The sequence below is a fragment of the Anomaloglossus baeobatrachus genome, chromosome 1, assembly GCF_048569485.1.
Source record: "Anomaloglossus baeobatrachus isolate aAnoBae1 chromosome 1, aAnoBae1.hap1, whole genome shotgun sequence".
In the NCBI taxonomy this organism is placed as follows: domain Eukaryota; kingdom Metazoa; phylum Chordata; class Amphibia; order Anura; family Aromobatidae; genus Anomaloglossus; species Anomaloglossus baeobatrachus.
The window spans coordinates 866734874-866753863 of record NC_134353.1 but is presented as its reverse complement, the minus strand read 5'-3'; the positions used below and the strand labels follow the sequence as shown (position 1 = coordinate 866753863).

Here is an 18990-nt window from a genome sequence, read left to right as displayed (position 1 = left end):
CAGGGGGCTCGGACGCTACCTCTATGTGCCCCATTGATCTGACTGAGGGGGATGCAGATGTTAGTGATTTGATTGCGTCCATTAATACTGTACTGGACCTCAATCCGCCAGTATCAGAGGAACAACCCTCTCTGGCAGAAAAGCACCAGTTTACTTTGCCTAAGAGACCAAGGAGTGTGTTCTTTAACCACTCCAGTTTTCAGGCCACTGTGTCCAAGCCCAGAGCCTGTCCTGACAAACGCTTTCCTAAGCGTGGTTCTGATGACCGTTTTCCTTTTCCACCAGAGGTGGTCAAGGAGTGGGCTCTCTCACCAAAGGTGGACCCTCCGGTGTCTAGACTCTCAGCCCGGACAGTCGTATCTGTGGCTGATGGCACCTCACTCAAGGATCCCACTGACCGCCAGGTTGACCTCCTGGCCAAGTCTGTCTATGAGGCGACAGGGGCCTCGTTCTCCCCATCTTTTGCAGCAGTGTGGGCTCTCAAAGCCATCTCTGCTTCTCTGGAGGAGATGCATACCCTCACTAGGGACTCTATGCCTGAATTGGTTGCTTTAACTTCCCAGGCTTCAGCCTTTTCAGCCTACGCCATGTCTGCCATGCTGGAGGCCTCTCACCGCACTGCGGTGGCCTCCGCCAATTCCCTCGCTATCCGCAGGATCTTGTGGCTTCGTGAGTGGAAGGCGGATGCTTCCTCAAAGAAGTACCTTGCTGGGCTCCCATTTGCTGGGTCCAGGCTGTTCGGTGAACAGCTGGATGAAATTATTAAGGAGGCTACTGGCGGGAAGAGTACTTCCTTGCCACAGACTAAAGCCAGGAAACCTGTCCAGGGCAGGAACCAGTCGAGGTTTCGTTCCTTTCGTTCCTCCAACTGGTCATCCTCTAAGCTCTCGGCCTCGTCCACTAACTCGGCCAAGGACCAGAAGCCCACCTGGCGCAAGAAGCCGCGTCCACAAGGGTCCGCAGGAGCTGCTGCCACCAAGGCAGCCTCCTCTTGACTATCTGGCCGAGTCAGCAACGTCCTTGGTCGGTGGCAGGCTCTCCCACTCTGGCGACGTATGGTTTCAACACGTCTCCGACCAGTGGGTGCGGGATATCATCTCCCACGGCTACAGGATAGAGTTCTCTTCCAGCCCGCCAAACAGATTTTTTCTGTCAACTCCCCCCTGCTCCAAGGCCGCCGCCTTCTCTCAGGCCATGACATCCTTGCAGGCCAACGGAGTAATTGTGCCGGTTCCCGCCAGGGAACGGTTCAGAGGTTTCTATTCAAATCTCTTCCTAGTCCCCAAAAAGGACGGTTCCTTCCGGCCCATCCTGGATCTCAAGCTTCTCAACAAGCATGTTCAGGTGCGGCATTTTCGCATGGAGTCTCTGCGATCAGTCATTGCCTCAATGACCCAAGGAGATTTCCTGGCATCCATCGACATCAGAGATGTCTATCTGCATGTGCCAATTGCAGTTTCACACCAGCGTTGGCTACGTTTTGCAATCGGAGAGGAACATTTCCAATTCGTGGCTCTCCCCTTCGGGTTAGCCACGGCCCCTCGAGTATTCACCAAGGTCATGGCAGCAGTGGTTGCGGTCCTGCACCTCCAGGAGTTGGCAGTAATTCCTTACCTGGACGACCTTCTTGTCAAGGCTTCATCCAGCGCAGACTGTCAGCGGAGTGTCTCGCTCACTCTCGCCACTCTTGTTCAATTCGGGTGGCTTGTCAATCTGCCCAAGTCCACTCTGACCCCGACCCAAAAACTCACGTACCTAGGGATGCAATTCGAAACTCTGCCGGCACTTGTCAAGCTGCCCTTAGTCAAACAGCAGTCCCTCCATCTGGCGGTGCGCGCTCTGTTGAGGCCCCGCCGTCACTCCATCAGGCACCTTATGCAGGTGCTGGGTCAGATGGTGGCGTCAATGGAAGCGGTTCCCTTTGCCCAGTTCCATCTGCGTCCTCTGCAGCTGGACATTCTCCGCTGTTGGGACAAGCGGATTTCTTCCTTGCACAGGTTGGTGGCTCTGTCGCCACAAGCCAGGAGCTCTCTTCAGTGGTGGCTTCGGCCTCTCTCTCTGTCTAAGGGACGCTCCTTTCTGACCCCGTCCTGGGTGATCCTCACCACGGATGTCAGTCTTTCCGGCTGGGGAGCAGTATTTCTCCACCACTGAGCACAGGGCATTTGGACTCCGTCCGAATCAGCCCTCTCGATCAATGTGCTGGAAATCAGAGCTGTGCTCCTAGCTCTCGTAGCCTTTCACCACCTGTTGGCGGGCAAGCACATTCGAGTCCAGTCAGACAACGCGACAGCAGTTGCCTACATCAATGACCAGGGCGGGACTCGCAGCCGCCTGGCAATGTTGGAGGTTCAACGCATCCTGCAGTGGACGGAGGACTCCAAGTCCACCATATCCGCAGTCCATATCCCAGGCGTGGAAAACTGGGAGGCAGATTATCTCAGCCGTCAAACCGTGGACAGCAGCGAGTGGGCTCTGCATCAGGCAGTGTTCCGGTCGATCTGCCGCAAGTGGGGCACTCCGGAAGTGGATCTAATGGCATCCCGGCACAACAACAAGGTCCCGGTTTACGTGGCTCGCTCCCACGATCCTCAGGCCTTTGCAGCGGACGCGCTGGTTCAGGATTGGTCCCAGTTTCGTCTGGCTTACGTGTTTCCCCCTCTAGCTCTCTTGCCCAGAGTCCTGCGCAAGATCAGAATGGAGGGCCGTCGGGTCATACTCATCGCCCCAGACTGGCCCAGGCGAGCTTGGTACCCAGACCTGCTCCGTCTGTCCGTAGAGGTGCCGTGGCGTCTCCCGGACCGCCCAGACCTTTTCTCTCAAGGTCCGTTTTTCCGCCAGAATTCTGCGGCTCTCAGATTGACGGCGTGGCTCTTGAGTCCTGGATCCTGACGGCTTCCGGCATTCCTACCGAAGTCATCTCCACTATGACTCAGGCTCGGAAGTCTTCTTCGGCAAAAATTTACCACAGGACTTGGAGAATTTTCCTGTCCTGGTGTCGTTCTTCCGGCCATGCTCCTTGGCCTTTTTCCTTGCCAACCATCCTGTCCTTTCTACAGTCCGGTCTGCAGCTAGGACTATCCCTCAATTCTCTTAAGGGACAGGTCTCGGCTCTGTCAGTGTTCTTTCAGCGGCGTATCGCCCGACTGGCTCAGGTGCGCACCTTCATGCAGGGCGCATCTCACATCATTCCACCTTATCGGCGGCCTTTGGATCCCTGGGACCTTAATCTGGTCCTCACGGCCTTACAGAAACCCCCCTTTGAGCCTCTTAGGGAAGTTTCTTTGTTTCGACTTTCACAGAAAGTCGTCTTTCTGGTGGCCATAACTTCTCTCAGGAGAGTCTCTGATTTGGCCGCGCTCTCTTAGGAGTCACCTTTTTTGGTTTTTCACCAAGACAAGGTAGTTCTCCGTCCGACTCCGGACTTTCTTCCTAAGGTGGTGTCTCCTTTCCACCTTAACCAGGACATTTCATTGCCTTCCCTTTGTCCGGCCCCTGTTCATCGCTTTGAGAAAGCGTTGCATACTTTAGATCTGGTGCGGGCGCTCCGGATCTATGTGTCACGCACCGCCACTCTTAGGTGGTGCACCTCTCTTTTTGTGCTGACCACAGGTCAGCGCAAGGGTCTCTTCTGCTTCTAAACTGACCCTAGCTCGTTGGATTAGGTCGGCCATATCCGATGCCTACCAGAGTACTCAGGTGCCTCCCCCGCCGGGGATCAAGGCACACTCTACCAGAGCTGTCGGTGCCTCTTGGGCTTTCAGGCACCAGGCTACGGCTCAGCAGGTCTGTCAGGCTGCCACTTGGTCTAGTCTGCACACCTTTTCAAAGAACTACCAAGTGCATGCTCATGCTTCGGCAGATGCGAGCTTGGGCAGACGCATCCTTCAGGCAGCTGTCGTCCATTTGTGAAGTTAGGTTTTGCCTACTTCTCAGTTTTCTGTTTATTTCCCACCCATGTACTGCTTTGAGACGTCCCATGGTCTGGGTCTCCCATAAGGAACGATGAAGAAAAAGAGCATTTTGTTTACTTACCGTAAATTCTTTTTCTTATAGTTCCGACATGGGAGACCCAGCACCCTCCCTGTTGCCTGTTGGCAGTTTTCTTGTTCCGTGTGTTTTCAACGGTGGTTGTTGTTGTCAGAGGTTCCGGTTGTTCCGGGTTTTGCTCTGTCTCTACTTGTGGGTGGATGTCCTCCTTCAGCTTTTGCACTAAACTGGCTACATTTGGTCATCCAGGGGGTGTATATGCTCGGAGGGAGGAGCTACACTTTTTAGTGTAGTACTTTGTGTGTCCTCCGGAGGCAGAAGCTATACACCCATGGTCTGGGTCTCCCATGTCGGAACTATAAGAAAAAGAATTTACGGTAAGTAAACAAAATTCTCTTTTTACATCTCCTACATCTGTGGCATAGCCGTAGGATCTCACTTTAGTGTTGTAGATGCCGGATCCACCAGTGGAAAGCAGATCAGTGGAGAGGAGCTCGGAAATGTGATACAAGTCAATGAGGATTCTGGCCTCCTCTCCACTAATGGTAGGACCTGCATCTACTATACGAGACGTTTCTGGCCTATCCTGTGCATATGCGATAAATGTAGGAGACTGGAATACCCCTTTAATGTGCAGATTTAGTACATGATTGGGTCTTTTGTGAGTATAGTTCCATGGGCCGGTCTTGCTGTTCTCACAGCTTGCTGGATACTGTTCACGCTCGAGCAGTCCTAGAATTGTGCTTTGTCCTGGATAATAATCTGCTGCATTTGATCTCCGGCCACCACAGAAAGGAATGTGAGATGTTTACCTTGCAGATTAATCATTCTCTACCAGATGGACAAAAGGTTTCAAAAGCAGGGCTCTGCTATATCTGTATTATGACTACTTCGCAGAACAGGTGCACAGTTTCCACTGACCCTAAATTGGGTGTGTATATACAGTACAGACCAAACGTTTGGACACACCTTCTCATTCGTAGAGTTTTCTTTATTTTCATGAATCTGAAAATTTTAGATTCACATTGAAGGCATCAAAACTATGAATTAACACATGTGGAATGAAATACCTAACCAAAAAGTGTGAAACAACTGAAAATATGTCTTATATTCTAGGTTCTTCAAAGTAGCCACCTTTTGCTTTGATTACTGCTTTGCACACTCTTGGCAATCTGTTAATGAGCTTCAAGAGGTAGTCACCGGAAATGGTCTTCAACAGTCTTGAAGGAGTTCCCAGAGAGATGCTTAGCACTTGTTGGCCCTTTTGCCTTCACTCTGCAGTCCAGCTCACCAAAAACCATCTCGATTGGGTTCAGGTCTGGTGACTGTGGAGGCCAGGTCATCTGGCGTAGCACCCCATCACTCTCCTTCTTAGTCAAATAGCCCTTACACAGCCTGGAGGTGTATTTGGGGTCATTGTCCTGTTGAAAAATAAATGATGGTCCAACTAAACACAAACCGGATGGAATAGCATGCCGCTGCAAGATGCTGTGGTAGGTATTCTGGTTCTGTATGCCTTCAATTTTGAATAAATTCCCAACAGTGTCACCAGAATATCACCCCCACACCATCACACCTCCTCCTCCATGCTTCACGGTGGGAACCAGCCATGTAGAGTCCATCCGTTCACCTTTTCTGCGTTGCACAAAGACACGGTGGTTGGATCCAAAGATCTCAAATTTGGACTCATCAGACCAAAGCACAGATTTCCACTGGTCTAATGTCCATTCCTTGTGTTCTTTAGCCCAAACAAGTCTCTTCTGCTTGTTGCCTGTCCTTAGCAGTGGTTTCCTAGCAGCTATTTTACCATGAAGGCCTGCTGCACAAAGTCTCCTATTAACGGTTGTTCTAGAGATGTGTCTGCTGCTAGAACTCTGTGTGGCATTGACCTGGTCTCTAATCTGAGCTGCTGTTATCCTGCGATTTCTGAGGCTGGTGACTCAGATAAACTTATTCTCCGCAGCAGAGGTGACTCTTGGTCTTCCTTTCCTGGGGCGGTCTTCATGTGAAACAGTTTCTTTGTAGCGTGTGATGGTTTTTGCCACTGCACTTGGGGACACTTTAAAAGTTTTCCCAATTTTTCGGACTGACTGATCTTCATTTCTTAAAGTAATGATGGCCACTCGTTTTTCTTTACTTAGCTGCTTTTTTCTTGCCATAATACAAATTCTAACAGTCTATTCAGTAGGATTATTAGCTGTGTATCCACCAGACTTCTGCACAACACAACTGATGGTGCCAACCCCATTTATAAGGCAAGAAATCCCACTTATTAAACCTAACAGGGCACACCTGAGAAGGGAAAACCATTTCTGGTGACTACCTTGAAGCTAATCAAGAGAATGCCAAGAGTGTGCAAAGCAGTAATCAAAGCAAAAGGTGGCTACTTTGAAAAACCTAGAATATAAGACATATTTTCAGTTGTTTCACACTTTTTTGTTGTGTTCATCCATAGTTTTGATGCCTTCAATGTGAATCTACAATTTTCAGAGTCCTGAAAATAAAGAAAACTCTTTAAATGAGAAGGTGTGTCTGTATTGTGTGTATGTGTATGTATGTATATGTATGTGTGTGATATATATATATATATATATATATATATATATATATATATATATATATATATATATATATATATAAATATAATCATACATAGTCCTTGCACAGTTAGGAGCCCTTGTAGATTGCCTTTAAAGGGAACCTGTCAGTCAATTCATGTTGGCCAACCCGTGGGCACCATTGATCAGAGGCTGGGTGTATGACTGCAGACAGGTATATTCTTTTCTGTAATGCTCTGGCATTTTAGATTAGACCCTGGGCCGGGTTGTCGCTGCTTTAGGTGAATGACAAGTATCTGGCTATGTAAACACTTAAGAGAGACCAATCAGTCACCTGGAGCCTCGCTGAGAGGTCCGGGCCACACTGGACTAGTCTGGCCTCTATAGTCCCCGGATCTTTAAATGATGTTATCTCTGAAATTCCGGTTTTAGAGAAGGATTATATGTAGCTGCAATCATGCGGCCAGGCTCTAATTCATGCTGTTTGAGGTTTGGGTGCATGATTTGACTTACTGGTTTCTTTTAAAGGGAACCTGTCATCAGAAATTTAGCTATAAAGCTAAAAGTTCCCCCCTCTGCAGCTCCTGGGCTGCATTCTAGGAAGCTTCCTATAGATTTTGTGTCACCTTTTATCCCAAAATAAACACTTTATAAACTGGTACCTTTTCGTATGTAAATTTCTTAAATTTTCCATGTGGGCGGGCTGTCTGATGTACGTTGCTGTTCCTCCATCATATTTACGCCGCCCCCGAACGCTGAATTTGAAAGTTCAGGACACCGCCCCTGGGTGCCCGTGGTCCAGCGCATGCGCTGTTCCACGTGCGACCGCTGTGACGCTTTGCGCGGGCACGAGGTTATGGGCGGCGCTGTTAGTGTCATCAGTAAGTGCCGCCCATAACTTCGTGACCGCACTTTCTCCTATTCCTCCAGCGTTATGCGCAAGCGCTGGAGGAATGATGCCCGGACGTCCCCTCCTTCCCATCATGCTCAGCACGAGGTCACGAGGTTATGGGCGGCACTTACTGATGACACTAACAGCGCCGCCCATAACCTCGTGACCGCACTTTCTCCTATTCCTCCAGCGTTATGCGCAAGCGCTGGAGGAATGATGCCCGGACGTCCCCTCCTTCCCATCATGCTCAGCACGAGGTCACGAGGTTATGGGCGGCACTTACTGATGACACTAACAGCGCCGCCCATAACCTCGTGCCTGCGCAAAGCGTCACAGCGGTTGCACGTGCACACAGTGCACGGCACCGCTACAGTGGAACAGCGCATGCGCTGGACCACGGGCACCCAGGGGCGGTGTCCTGAATTTTCAAATTCAGCGTTCGGGGGCGGCGTAAATATGATGGAGGAACAGCAACGTACATCAGACAGCCCGCCCACATGGAAAATTTAAGAAATTTACATACGAAAAGGTACCAGTTTATAAAGTGTTTATTTTGGGATAAAAGGTGACACAAAATCTATAGGAAGCTTCCTAGAATGCAGCCCAGGAGCTGCAGAGGGGGGAACTTTTAGCTTTATAGCTAAATTTCTGATGACAGGTTCCCTTTAAGTGCTCAAAGAGAACCTCTAAAAAAGTTCTACTTTTTTGGTCAGTGACTACTTAAATGCTCCTCTTCGTTTGGTTCCATTTTTAATTAGATAAAAATCCTAATTTGTCTTTGCTGGCCTAAGAGATAAAATTATCAATATTCCGACTAAATAAGCATGTTGTTCTCATAAAGCTGGTGCCACTTTGCTAAAAAGGCCAAAAGGCACAAGTTACAATGTGTGTAATGTGGCCGTGTGTTTTTTTGCAGTTATCTTCTCGTCAGACAATGAGAGCTTTAACCCATCTCTATGGGAGGAGCAGCGGAAGCAGCGGGCACAGGTCGCCTTCGAGTGTGATGACGACAAGGATGAGCGCGACGTTCCAGCCCGGGTCAGTATTCAGCTTAGTAGACACAGCCATTCTACATCCATATAATTCCTAACAGGGCTGTGGAGTTGGTGATACAGTGTTACACACTCCAACTCTTTCATTAAAGGGGTTCTCCACTACTAGGACAACCCCTTCTAATTCCACATGTTTCCCTCAGGTAAAATAAAAAAGGCTATACTCACCTCCTGTACCGGCGCCCTTCCAGAGGTGTCCAGGCTTGTGGTGGCGGAGCTTACATCCAGTTGTGACGTCACGAGCCCTGCATCCAATCAGTGCTGGCTTCCGTCACCCCTCCTTCAGACCAAACGAGCATTTAACAGGAAGTTTGGGCAGTTGCAGCACTCACTTCCTGTTGATTAACTGTAGTACGAAGGCGGGGATACGGAAGCCGGCGCTGATTGGCTGCAGGATTCGCGTGATTGTCACAAACCCATGTGAGCCCAGACGGCACTGGTAGGAGAGGTGAATATAGTCATTATTTTACCTGGGGGAAACTTGGAATCGGAAGGGCTTGTCCTAGTAGTGGAGAACCCCTTTAATGGCCAATATTAGTACAAATTAGTAGATTTCATGGGGTTAAATAGTAACTTCACTGTCTCAGTGTGTGTTTTCTTTACAAATAGGGGCCTTAGAATGACAGAACATAGAATTATATTTTCTTTGTCGCTCCATTGGGAGACCCAGACAATTGGGTGTATAGCTTCTGCCTCCGGAGGCCACACAAAGTATTACACTTTAAAAAGTGTAACCCCTCCCCTCTGCCTATACACCCTCCCGTGGATCACGGGCTCCTCAGTTTTATGCTTTGTGTGGAAGGAGGCACACATCCACTCATGCATTCTCAGATTAATTATATCGGTTGGAAGAAAAGTGGGCCCCCACGGGGCCCCCGGCATGTTCCCTTCTCACCCCACTAAGTCAGCGGTGCTGTTAAGGTTGAGGTACCCATTGCGGGTACAAAGGCCGGAGCCTCATGCCGTCTCCTTCACCATCCCTTAGCGGCTCTGGGAGAAGTGGGATCCTGAACGGTCAGCCATTTGCTGGGACCGTGCTCCCTCCGCAGCCCCTGTGTGAATCTGCCGGACCGGAGTCTATTCAACCTCAGGGACCTGGCCCTGCAACTCTAAGGTACTCTGTGTCCCCATTGGGGAATATGCAGGAGCGCACCTTCTTCCCGGACGCTGCGGCAGCTGCTGAATTGAGAAGGCCGGCGGACTTCCGCGCCGACCGTGCCTGCTTGTCGGGCGCGGTCTCAAATTTAGTCCCCGGCTTCATCGCGGCCTAGTCGCAAAAATCCCGCCCCCGGGCCTGCCTGTCAGGGGTAAGGGCGGGACTGCCGACCTGACGTCGGATGTGAGGGCTGGAGCATCCTGCATGTTTACTCCCCCCTCACTGATCACTGTGGGGACCCCAGATTCCCGCACTTTCCTGGCAGTACCTCTTGTGGGGCTATGTTACCTGCGGGTTCCACCTACCCTCACTGTGAGCAATGCTCGACCCCGGTTTCACTTGCTCAGCCGGAGCCTCGGTCACTAGTGGACCCCTCGGCTCATGTAGACCCCCCTGCTCCCCCTGTCCAGGCGCCAGGGACAGAGTTCTCCTCTTTTGCTGAGAAACTCTGAGTCACTTTCACAATCCATGGCTCAGTCTATGGACAAATGGTCTGCCAAGCTGCTAGAAGCTTTGCAATCCAGACCGGTCCTTACACAGGCCCCGGCCCCTGTTGGATCATCACCTCCAGGCCCCTCTCGGTCTGAGCCGCAGCGCGCTCCCAGGTTGGGCCCTAGGTCCCATGCGGAGGACTCCTGCCAGGACCACAGTCCTAGACAGGCTAAGCGGGCTCGCTGGGAATCTTCCCCGACTTCTTCACGCTGCTCGGGTTCCCAGCTCGAGGACTCTCTGGAGGACGAGGCGGACGTCGCAGCTCAGGGTTCTGACCCTGACGTCGCCCTTAACCTTGATACACCTGAGGGGGACGCATTAGTGAATGATCTTATCTCGTCCATCAACCAGGTGTTGGATCTCTCTCCCCCGCCTCCTACTGTGGAGGAGTCGGCGTCTCAGCAGGAGAAACACCAGTTTCGGTTCCCCAAACGTACACGTAGTGCGTTCTTCGATCACTCTAACTTCAGAGACGCTGTCCAGAAGCCCAGAGCGGTTCCGGACAAGCGCTTTACTAAGCGCCTCACTGACACGCGTTACCCCTTCCCCGCTGAAGTCGTTAAGGGGTGGGCTCAATGTCCCAAGGTGGATCCTCCAGTCTCTAGATTGGCGGCTAGATCTGTGGTATCTGTGGCAGATAGCTCATCGCTAAAGGATGCCACTGACAGGCAGATAGAGCTCCTGGTGAAGTCCATCTTTGAGGCCACGGGCGCGTCCTTTGCCCCGGCCTTTGCAGCCGTGTGGGCACTCCAAGCTATCTCGGCTTGTCTGACTGAGATTAATGCTGTCACACGTAATTCTGCTCCGCAAGTTGCGTCTTTGACTTCTCAAGCGTCAGCTTTTTCTTCCTACGCCATGAACGCAGTTCTAGACTCGGCTAGCTGTACAGCTGTGGCATCCGCTAACTCTGTGGCAGTCCGCCGGGCCATGTGGCTGCGCGAATGGAAGGCAGACTCAGCCTCCAAGAGGTTCTTAACCGGTTTGCCGTTTTCTGGCGAACGCTTGTTTGGCGAACGATTGGATGAGATTATTAAGGAATCCAAGGGAAAGGACTCCTCCTTACCCCAGTCCAGACCTAAGAGACCTCAACAACGGAAAATACAATCGAGGTTTCGGTCCTTTCGTCCCTCCGCCAAGCCCCAATCCTCTTCGTCCAGCAGGCAGGAGAAAGGCCAGAGGAACTCCTATGTGTGGCGGTCCAAGTCACGCCCCCAAAAGGCCGCAGGAGGCACTGCCTCCAAGGCGGCCTCCTCATGACTCTCGGCATCCCCTAACCGCATCCTCGGTCGGTGGCAGGCTCTCCCGCTTTGGCGACACCTGGTGGCCACATGTTCAAGACCGATGGGTGAGAGACATTCTGTCTCACGGTTACAGAATAGAGTTCAGCTCCCGTCCTGCGGCTCGTTTCTTCAGAACCTCTCCGCCCCCCGCTCAGGCCGACGCACTCTTTCAGGCGGTGGACGCTCTGAAGACAGAAGGAGTTGTGACCCCCGTTCCCCTTCAGGAACGTGGTCGCGGCTTTTACTCCAACTTGTTCGTGGTGCCTAGAAAGGACGGATCATTCCGTCCCGTTCTGGACCTCAAACTGCTTAACAGACATGTGAGAACCAGACGGTTTCGGATGGAATCTCTCCGCTCGGTCATCGCCTCGATGTCACAAGGAGACTTCCTAGCATCGATCGACATCAAAGATGCTTATCTCCACGTGCCGATCGCACCCGAACATCAACGCTTCTTGCGTTTCGCCATCGGGGACGAACACCTTCAGTTCGTGGCATTGCCTTTCGGCCTGGCGACAGCCCCACGGGTTTTCACCAAAGTCATGGCATCCGTCGTGGCGGTCCTACACTCTCAGGGCCACTCGGTGATTCCCTACCTAGACGATCTCCTAGTCAGGGCCCCTTCTCGGGTGGCGTGTCAACACAGCCTTACAGTCGCTCTGACGACTCTCCAGCAGTTCGGGTGGATCATCAACTTCCCAAAATCCAAGTTGACACCGACCCAATCACTGACTTACCTCGGAATGGAGTTTCATACACAGTCAGCGGTAGTCAAGTTACCGCGAGACAAACAGCTTTCTCTGCAGGCAGGGGTGCAGTCACTTCTTCGGAGTCAGTCACACCCCTTAAGGCGCCTCATGCACTTCCTGGGGAAGATGGTGGCAGCAATGGAGGCAGTGCCGTTCGCGCAATTCCATGTACGGCAGCTCCAATGGGACATTCTCCGCAAATGGGACAGGAGGTCAGCTTCCCTCGACAGGAACGTCTCTCTTTCCCTTGCAACCAAGACGTCACTTCAGTGGTGGCTCCTTCCCAATTCTCTATCGCAGGGAAAATCCTTCCTACCCCCAACCTGGGCTGTGGTCACCACGGACGCGAGCCTGTCAGGGTGGGGAGCGGTTTTTCTCCACCACAGGGCTCAGGGAACCTGGACTCCGATAGTCTTCCGTTCAGATCAATGTTCTGGAAATAAGGGCAGTGTATCTAGCCCTATTGGCTTTTCAGCAGTGGCTGGAGGGCAGGCAGATCCGTATCCAGTCGGACAACGCCACTGCCGTCGCATACATCAACCACCAAGGCGGCACTCGCAGTCGTCAAGCCTTCCAGGAAGTCCGGCAGATTCTGCAGTGGGTGGAAGCCACAGCCTCCACCATCTCCGCAGTTCACATCCCGGGCGTAGAAAACTGGGAAGCAGATTTTCTCAGTCGTCAGGGCATGGATGCGGGGGAATGGTCTCTGCACCCAGAAGTGTTTCGAGAGATCTGTCGCCGCTGGGGAACGCCGGACGTCGATCTCATGGCGTCACGGCACAACAACAAAGTCCCGGCATTCATGGCACGGTCTCAGGATCACAGAGCTCTGGCGGCGGATGCGTTAGTTCAGGACTGGTCGCAGTTCCGACTGCCTTATGTGTTTCCTCCTCTGGCGATGCTGCCCAGAGTGTTACGCAAGATCAGGTCCGACTGCCGTCGCGCCATACTCGTCGCTCCAGACTGGCCGAGGCGGTCGTGGTACCCGGATCTGTGGCATCTCACGGTGGGTCAGCCGTGGGCGCTTCCAGACCGCCCAGACTTGCTGTCACAAGGGCCATTTTTCCATCTAAATTCTGTGGCCCTCAACCTGACTGTGTGGCCATTGAGTCCTGGCTCCTAGCGTCTTCAGGGTTATCTCAGGATGTCATTGCCACCATGAGACAAGCCAGGAAGCCAACGTCTGCCAAGATCTATTACAGGTCTTGGCAAATCTTCTTATCCTGGTGCTCTGATAATGGTTTCTCTCCATGGCCGTTTGCCTTACCCACTTTTCTTTCATTCCTCCAATCCGGAATGGACAAGGGTTTGTCATTCGGCTCTCTCAAGGGCCAAGTATCGGCGCTCTCCGTATTTTTTCAAAAGCGTCTAGCCAGGCTTCCGCAGGTCCGCACGTTCCTGCAGGGAGTTTGCCACATAGTCCCACCTTACAAGCGTCCGCTGGAACCCTGGGATCTTAACAGGGTGCTAACGGCTCTTCAGAAACCACCTTTCGAGCCACTGCGGGATGTCTCTTTATCACGTCTTTCGCAAAAGGTGACCTTTCTAGTGCCAATTACATCACTCCGGAGAGTGTCTGAGCTTGCAGCGCTATCATGCAAAGCCCCCTTCCTGGTGTTTCACCAGGATAAGGTGGTTCTGCGTCCGGTTCCGGAATTTCTCCCTAAGGTGGTATCTACTTTTCATCTCAATCAGGATATCTCCTTACCTTCATTTTGCCCTAATCCAATTCACCAATGTGAAAAGGATTTGCACTCTTTGGATCTGGTGAGAGCACTCCGGCTCTACGTGTCTCGCACGCCGCCCCTGCGTCGTTCAGATGCGCTCTTTGTCCTTGTCGCTGGCCAGCGTAAGGGTTCGCAGGCTTCCAAGTCAACCTTGGCTCGGTGGATCAAGGAACCGATTCTCGAAGCCTACCGTTCTTCTGGGCTTCCGCTTCCTTCAGGGCTGAAAGCCCATTCTACCAGAGCCGTGGGTGCGTCCTGGGCGTTGCGGCACCGGGCTACGGCTCAGCAGGTGTCTCAGGCAGCGACGTGGTCTAGTCTGCACACTTTCACGAAACACTATCAAGTGCATACCTATGCTTCGGCAGACGCCAGTCTAGGTAGGCGAGTCCTTCAGGCGGCGGTTGCCCACCTGTAAGAGGAGGGCCGTTTCGGCTCTTTTTATCGAGGTATTCTTTTACCCACCCAGGGACTGCTTTTGGACGTCCCAATTGTCTGGGTCTCCCAATGGAGCGACAAAGAAGAAGGGAATTTTGTTTACTTACCGTAAAATCCTTTTCTTCTAGCTCCTATTGGGAGACCCAGCACCCGCCCCTGTTCCCTTCGGGCTGGTTGTTCTTTTGTGTACACATGTTGTTCATGTTGAATTGTTCTTTTGGTTCATGGTTCAGTTCTCCGAACATCCTTCGGGTTGAATTTACCCTATACCAATTCATAAGTCTTCTCCTTCCTGCTTTTGCACCCAAACTGAGGAGCCCGTGATCCACGGGAGGGTGTATAGGCAGAGGGAAGGGGTTACACTTTTTAAAGTGTAATACTTTGTGTGGCCTCCGGAGGCAGAAGCTATACACCCAATTGTCTGGGTCTCCCAATAGGAGCTAGAAGAAAAGGAATTTACGGTAAGTAAACAAAATTCCCTTTATTCCAATTATTAAACTTGTCTTAACTCCTTTGCAGGTTAATCTGTCACAAGATTTTTGATATTTAAAGGGAACCTGTCACCACTTTTTCGGCCTATAAGCTGCGGCCACCACCACTAGGCTCTTATATACAGCATTCTAACATGATATATATATATATATATATATATAAGAGCCCAGGCCGCTGTGTAGAACGTAAAAAACACTTTAATACGTCGCTCCGGTGCACAACAGTTGGATTAGTGGCATCGTTCTCTGGGACCGGCGCCTCCCCTTTCGACCATCTTAGTATTCCTTATTCTGAAGCCGGGGTGCATGACGCGTCTACGTCATACACACGCGACAGCATTGAGTTCCCGCGCAGGCACTCTACAATACTTTGATATGTACTGCTCAGGGCAGATCAAAGTGCGCCTGCGCAGGACCTCAATCCCGGCACGTGTGTATGATGTAGACGCGTCATGCACCGCCGATTCAGAATAAGGAAGACCAACATGGCCAAAAGGGGAGGCGCCGGTCCCGGAGAAGGGTGCCACCCATCTGACCAGTCTGCACTGGAGTGACCTTCTAGGTGAGTATTATAAAGTGTTTTTTATGTTCTACCCAGCGGCCTGGGCTCTTATATACAGCATGTTAGAATGCTGTATATAAGAGCCCAGTGGTGGTGGCCGAAGCTTATAAGCCGAAAAAGTGGTGACAGATTCCCTTTAATCTGAGAGCAGCATAATGTTGCTGCAGAGACCCTGATTTTAGCGATTTGTACTAGTCTGTGTGCTGGACTTTCAATACAATCAGTGTTTTATCAGCAGGGGATTATCACTGCCATAGTAGGTCTCAAGTTTGGGCCTGTTAGGCTAATCTCTGTAATCCCACCACTGATTAGCAGCTTTCTGACAATGGACAGTGTACACAGGAAACTGCTATTCAGTGGTGTGGGCAGGGTTGTACACAGCTCAGCATACTGAGGTCTGCTAGTTCTACCTCAGAGAAAACAAGGAATTCTAGCAAAACTGCACCAAGCAGTCCAGTTATTGATACATCGCTGGAATCAGGGTCTCTGCCCCCAACATCATACTGCTCTCAGATTCCCTAGCACAAACCTGCTGACAGATTCACTTTAATAATGGATAATAGTTTTTTTTTTTTTACAGTTTAAGTACATTTTTACCAACTCCACCCAAATCTGGTTTCGATTTCACAACTTGTCTGTTGTGATGTTGATTCTAAAAGCAAAAGATGACATCTAATATTTACACCAAATATTCTACATTTGTAACAAAAAGTTACACCACTCCGGTGCCATCTGGTTACAGCCAAAACTCTGATCCCTTCTTGAGGGCACGAATCGCACTCCGACTTCACCGTTAGGGAGGAATAGGCTCTGTAATAAAATTCATTATTATATTGCTTTTTCTGCTTCGATATTTGTCATATTTATTAAGGATTGAAGCACTATATATCTCGGCACCTTTTTTTGTAACCTGTTTGATGACTTGTCACTTGCCATAATTTTGACAGTTCTTTCGTGGGGCAAACGCCGCTGTTCTCTTGAGTTTTAGGTTGTTTTTCATCTGTTCCTTTGCTTCTCCAATCTTGAGATATGGCCTCCTGTGTGAATAGAAATCTAGCCTTTTTAGACAATTGGGTGTGGCCATCAAAAAGAAATTTGAGGATCACTCCTATTTGGTAAAAAATACTTTTTTATATATTTTTAAAAGTTTTATTGGATTTTTAAAGTACTATAAGCGACAGAGAAGAAGAGTAAATCAACAAAAATGCTAGATATTTTGTGCAGGGAAGAGAAGGAAATATCTCAGGACAGGAGCAGGAATCACGCCAAATTCAGGAGGACAGTGGCATTGACTCCAGGTAAACAGTTTTTTGAATATTTATGGCTGGCGACAGGTCCTCTTTAACATGTTTAGGTCTTCTGGACATGGCAGAGGTGTGATATCACAAGGAGTCTCTTTTTTCTCACTAGTATGAAAGTGTCTGTGTGCTGCCAAATGGAGCTATATCAGGGGCCATAAGTTGGAAATATTCTGCAATATTTGTGCAGCACAGTGGCTCAGTGGTTAGCACTGCAGTCTTGGGTTCAAATCCCACAAAGGACAACATCTGCAAAGAGCTTGTATGTTCTCCCTGTGTTCCTGTGGGTTTCCTCCGGGTTCTCCGGTTTCATCCCACACTCAAAAGACATACAGATAGGGACTCTAGATTGTGAGCCTCAATGGGGACAGTGATGCTGATGTATGTAAAGCGCTGCAGAATCAATAGCGCTATATAAGGGAGTAAATTTAATATGTGGAGAATATCTGTAGAGTATGGTATGTGATCGGACATGCCACCATTTCTTCAAGGGGTAAAATATGGGGCAGCACAATGGCTCAGCGGTTAGCATGGTATGGTGGCTCAGTGGTTAGCACTGTTGCTTTGCAGCACTGGGGTCCTGGGTTCAAATCCCTCAAAGACATTTGCAAGGAGTTTGTATGTTTTTCCCGTGTTTGTGTGGATTTCATTCAGGTTCTCCGATTTCCTCCCACCCTCCATAGAGATACTGTTAGGGAAAGTAGATTGTGAGCCCCAATGGGGGCAGTGATGACGATCCTCTGTAGGTGCGCTAATACAGCTCCTTACAGCCCTAGGGTCATTTTGTTTTAGTGCGCCCATATTGTATAGTTCTATACCAAGATTGTAGTCACTTTGTCTTGTTGCATTTACCCCTGAATTTCCTCACTGCTATCAGACATCTTCTGGGGGCCCCAGCAGTCAGGACCCCAGCAATCAGAAAGTTATCCCCTATCCCAAGCCTAGGGGGTCACTTCCAAACTTGAGATTGTCCCTTTAACGTGAGGTCAGACATAAATAATTAATCATTTTTCCCCCCCTTTTCATTCCAGGAGGGTAATTTGAAGAGATATCCAACACCGTACCCCGATGAGCTGAAGAACATGGTGAAAACCGTACAGACCATAGTGCACAGGTTAAAAGATGAAGAGAAGGCCGAGGAAGCCAATAAAGAACTGAAGCAAAATGAAGCCCATCAGCAGCTTCATACGAAGGACACGGGCATAAAGGTGGGGTGTATTCTGAGACCGGTCAGGAGGAACTCACCTTTATAGAACAAGACATAGACAAATATTCACTGAAATGTGGATTACAGAATGATACCTTTTTTATAAATCGTACTGTTCAAGCCGTAAACGTGATCTGCTTATAACATGGTGGAAGCAAAACCTAATCCGAGTCTACAATTAATGGTGGTTTAATGGTTTGTAGAAATAAAGTGCATGAGATCATGGTCCTCTCTTGGGGGCTAAATTATTGAAGAAGGTGGCCGCCTGTGCTTGTGACTCTTTCTAAGGCCATGTGCGCACTAGAAAGTGACTTTTTCTTAAGAAAAAAACAGACCCTCTGAAAGAATCCCGCACCTGCGGTAAAAAAGCGCACTGAAACTGCAACGAAATCCGCATGCGGTTTTGCCGCGGTTTGTAGCGTTTTTTTGTGTGCATTTACTGCGGATTTTCCGCAAGTTGGTCCCTGTGGATTTTTACCACTATGGCAAAAACCGCAGGTACTTGCGGAAAAGAAGTGACATGTTCATTAATTCCGCAGCGGAAAATCCGCTGGTAAATCTGCAGGTATAAAAAAATGCAGTGTACGCACAGCATTTTTTTTAACACCCATAGGATTTGCTGAGGAATGACTGCAGCACTGTTATACACATTTTCTTCAGCAAATCTGCGGTAAATCTGCAGCGTGCGCACAGGGCCTAAGGAACCATTTTCTGTTTCTGTATCTTCCATAGACTTTATTAAAGCCTAAAGCCCGCTTTACACGCTACAATATATTTTATGATGTGTCGGCGGGGTCACGTCGTAAGTGACGCACATCCAGCATCGTAAGGTACATTGTAGTGTGTGACAGGTATTTGCGATTGAACGGTAAAACGTTCATCGCATACACGTCGTTGAATCCTGACGAATTGCACGTCGGGTTGTTCAATGTTCCAGAGGCAGCACACATCGCAGTGTGTGACACCCCGGGAACATTGAACAGATCTTACCTACGTCCCGCGGCTCCAGCCGGCAATGCGGAAGGAAGGAGGTGGCCGGGATGTTTACGTCCCGCTCATCTCCGCTTCTATTGGCCGGCTGCCGCGTGACGTCGATGTGAC

The 18990-nt window shown here is 50.1% G+C and overlaps 1 protein-coding gene across 2 annotated transcripts in view; it reads left to right on the top strand.

Annotated features, from left to right (window-relative positions):
• ERBIN (erbb2 interacting protein) overlaps positions 1-18990 on the top strand; it is a 352105-nt gene that overhangs the window by 260567 nt on the left and 72548 nt on the right. For both annotated transcript variants that reach the window (XM_075326048.1, XM_075326057.1), the window contains exons 17-18: positions 8357-8478; positions 17714-17890. In XM_075326048.1, the coding sequence (XP_075182163.1) occupies positions 8357-8478; positions 17714-17890 (299 nt within the window). The remainder of the gene's footprint in view (positions 1-8356; positions 8479-17713; positions 17891-18990) is intronic.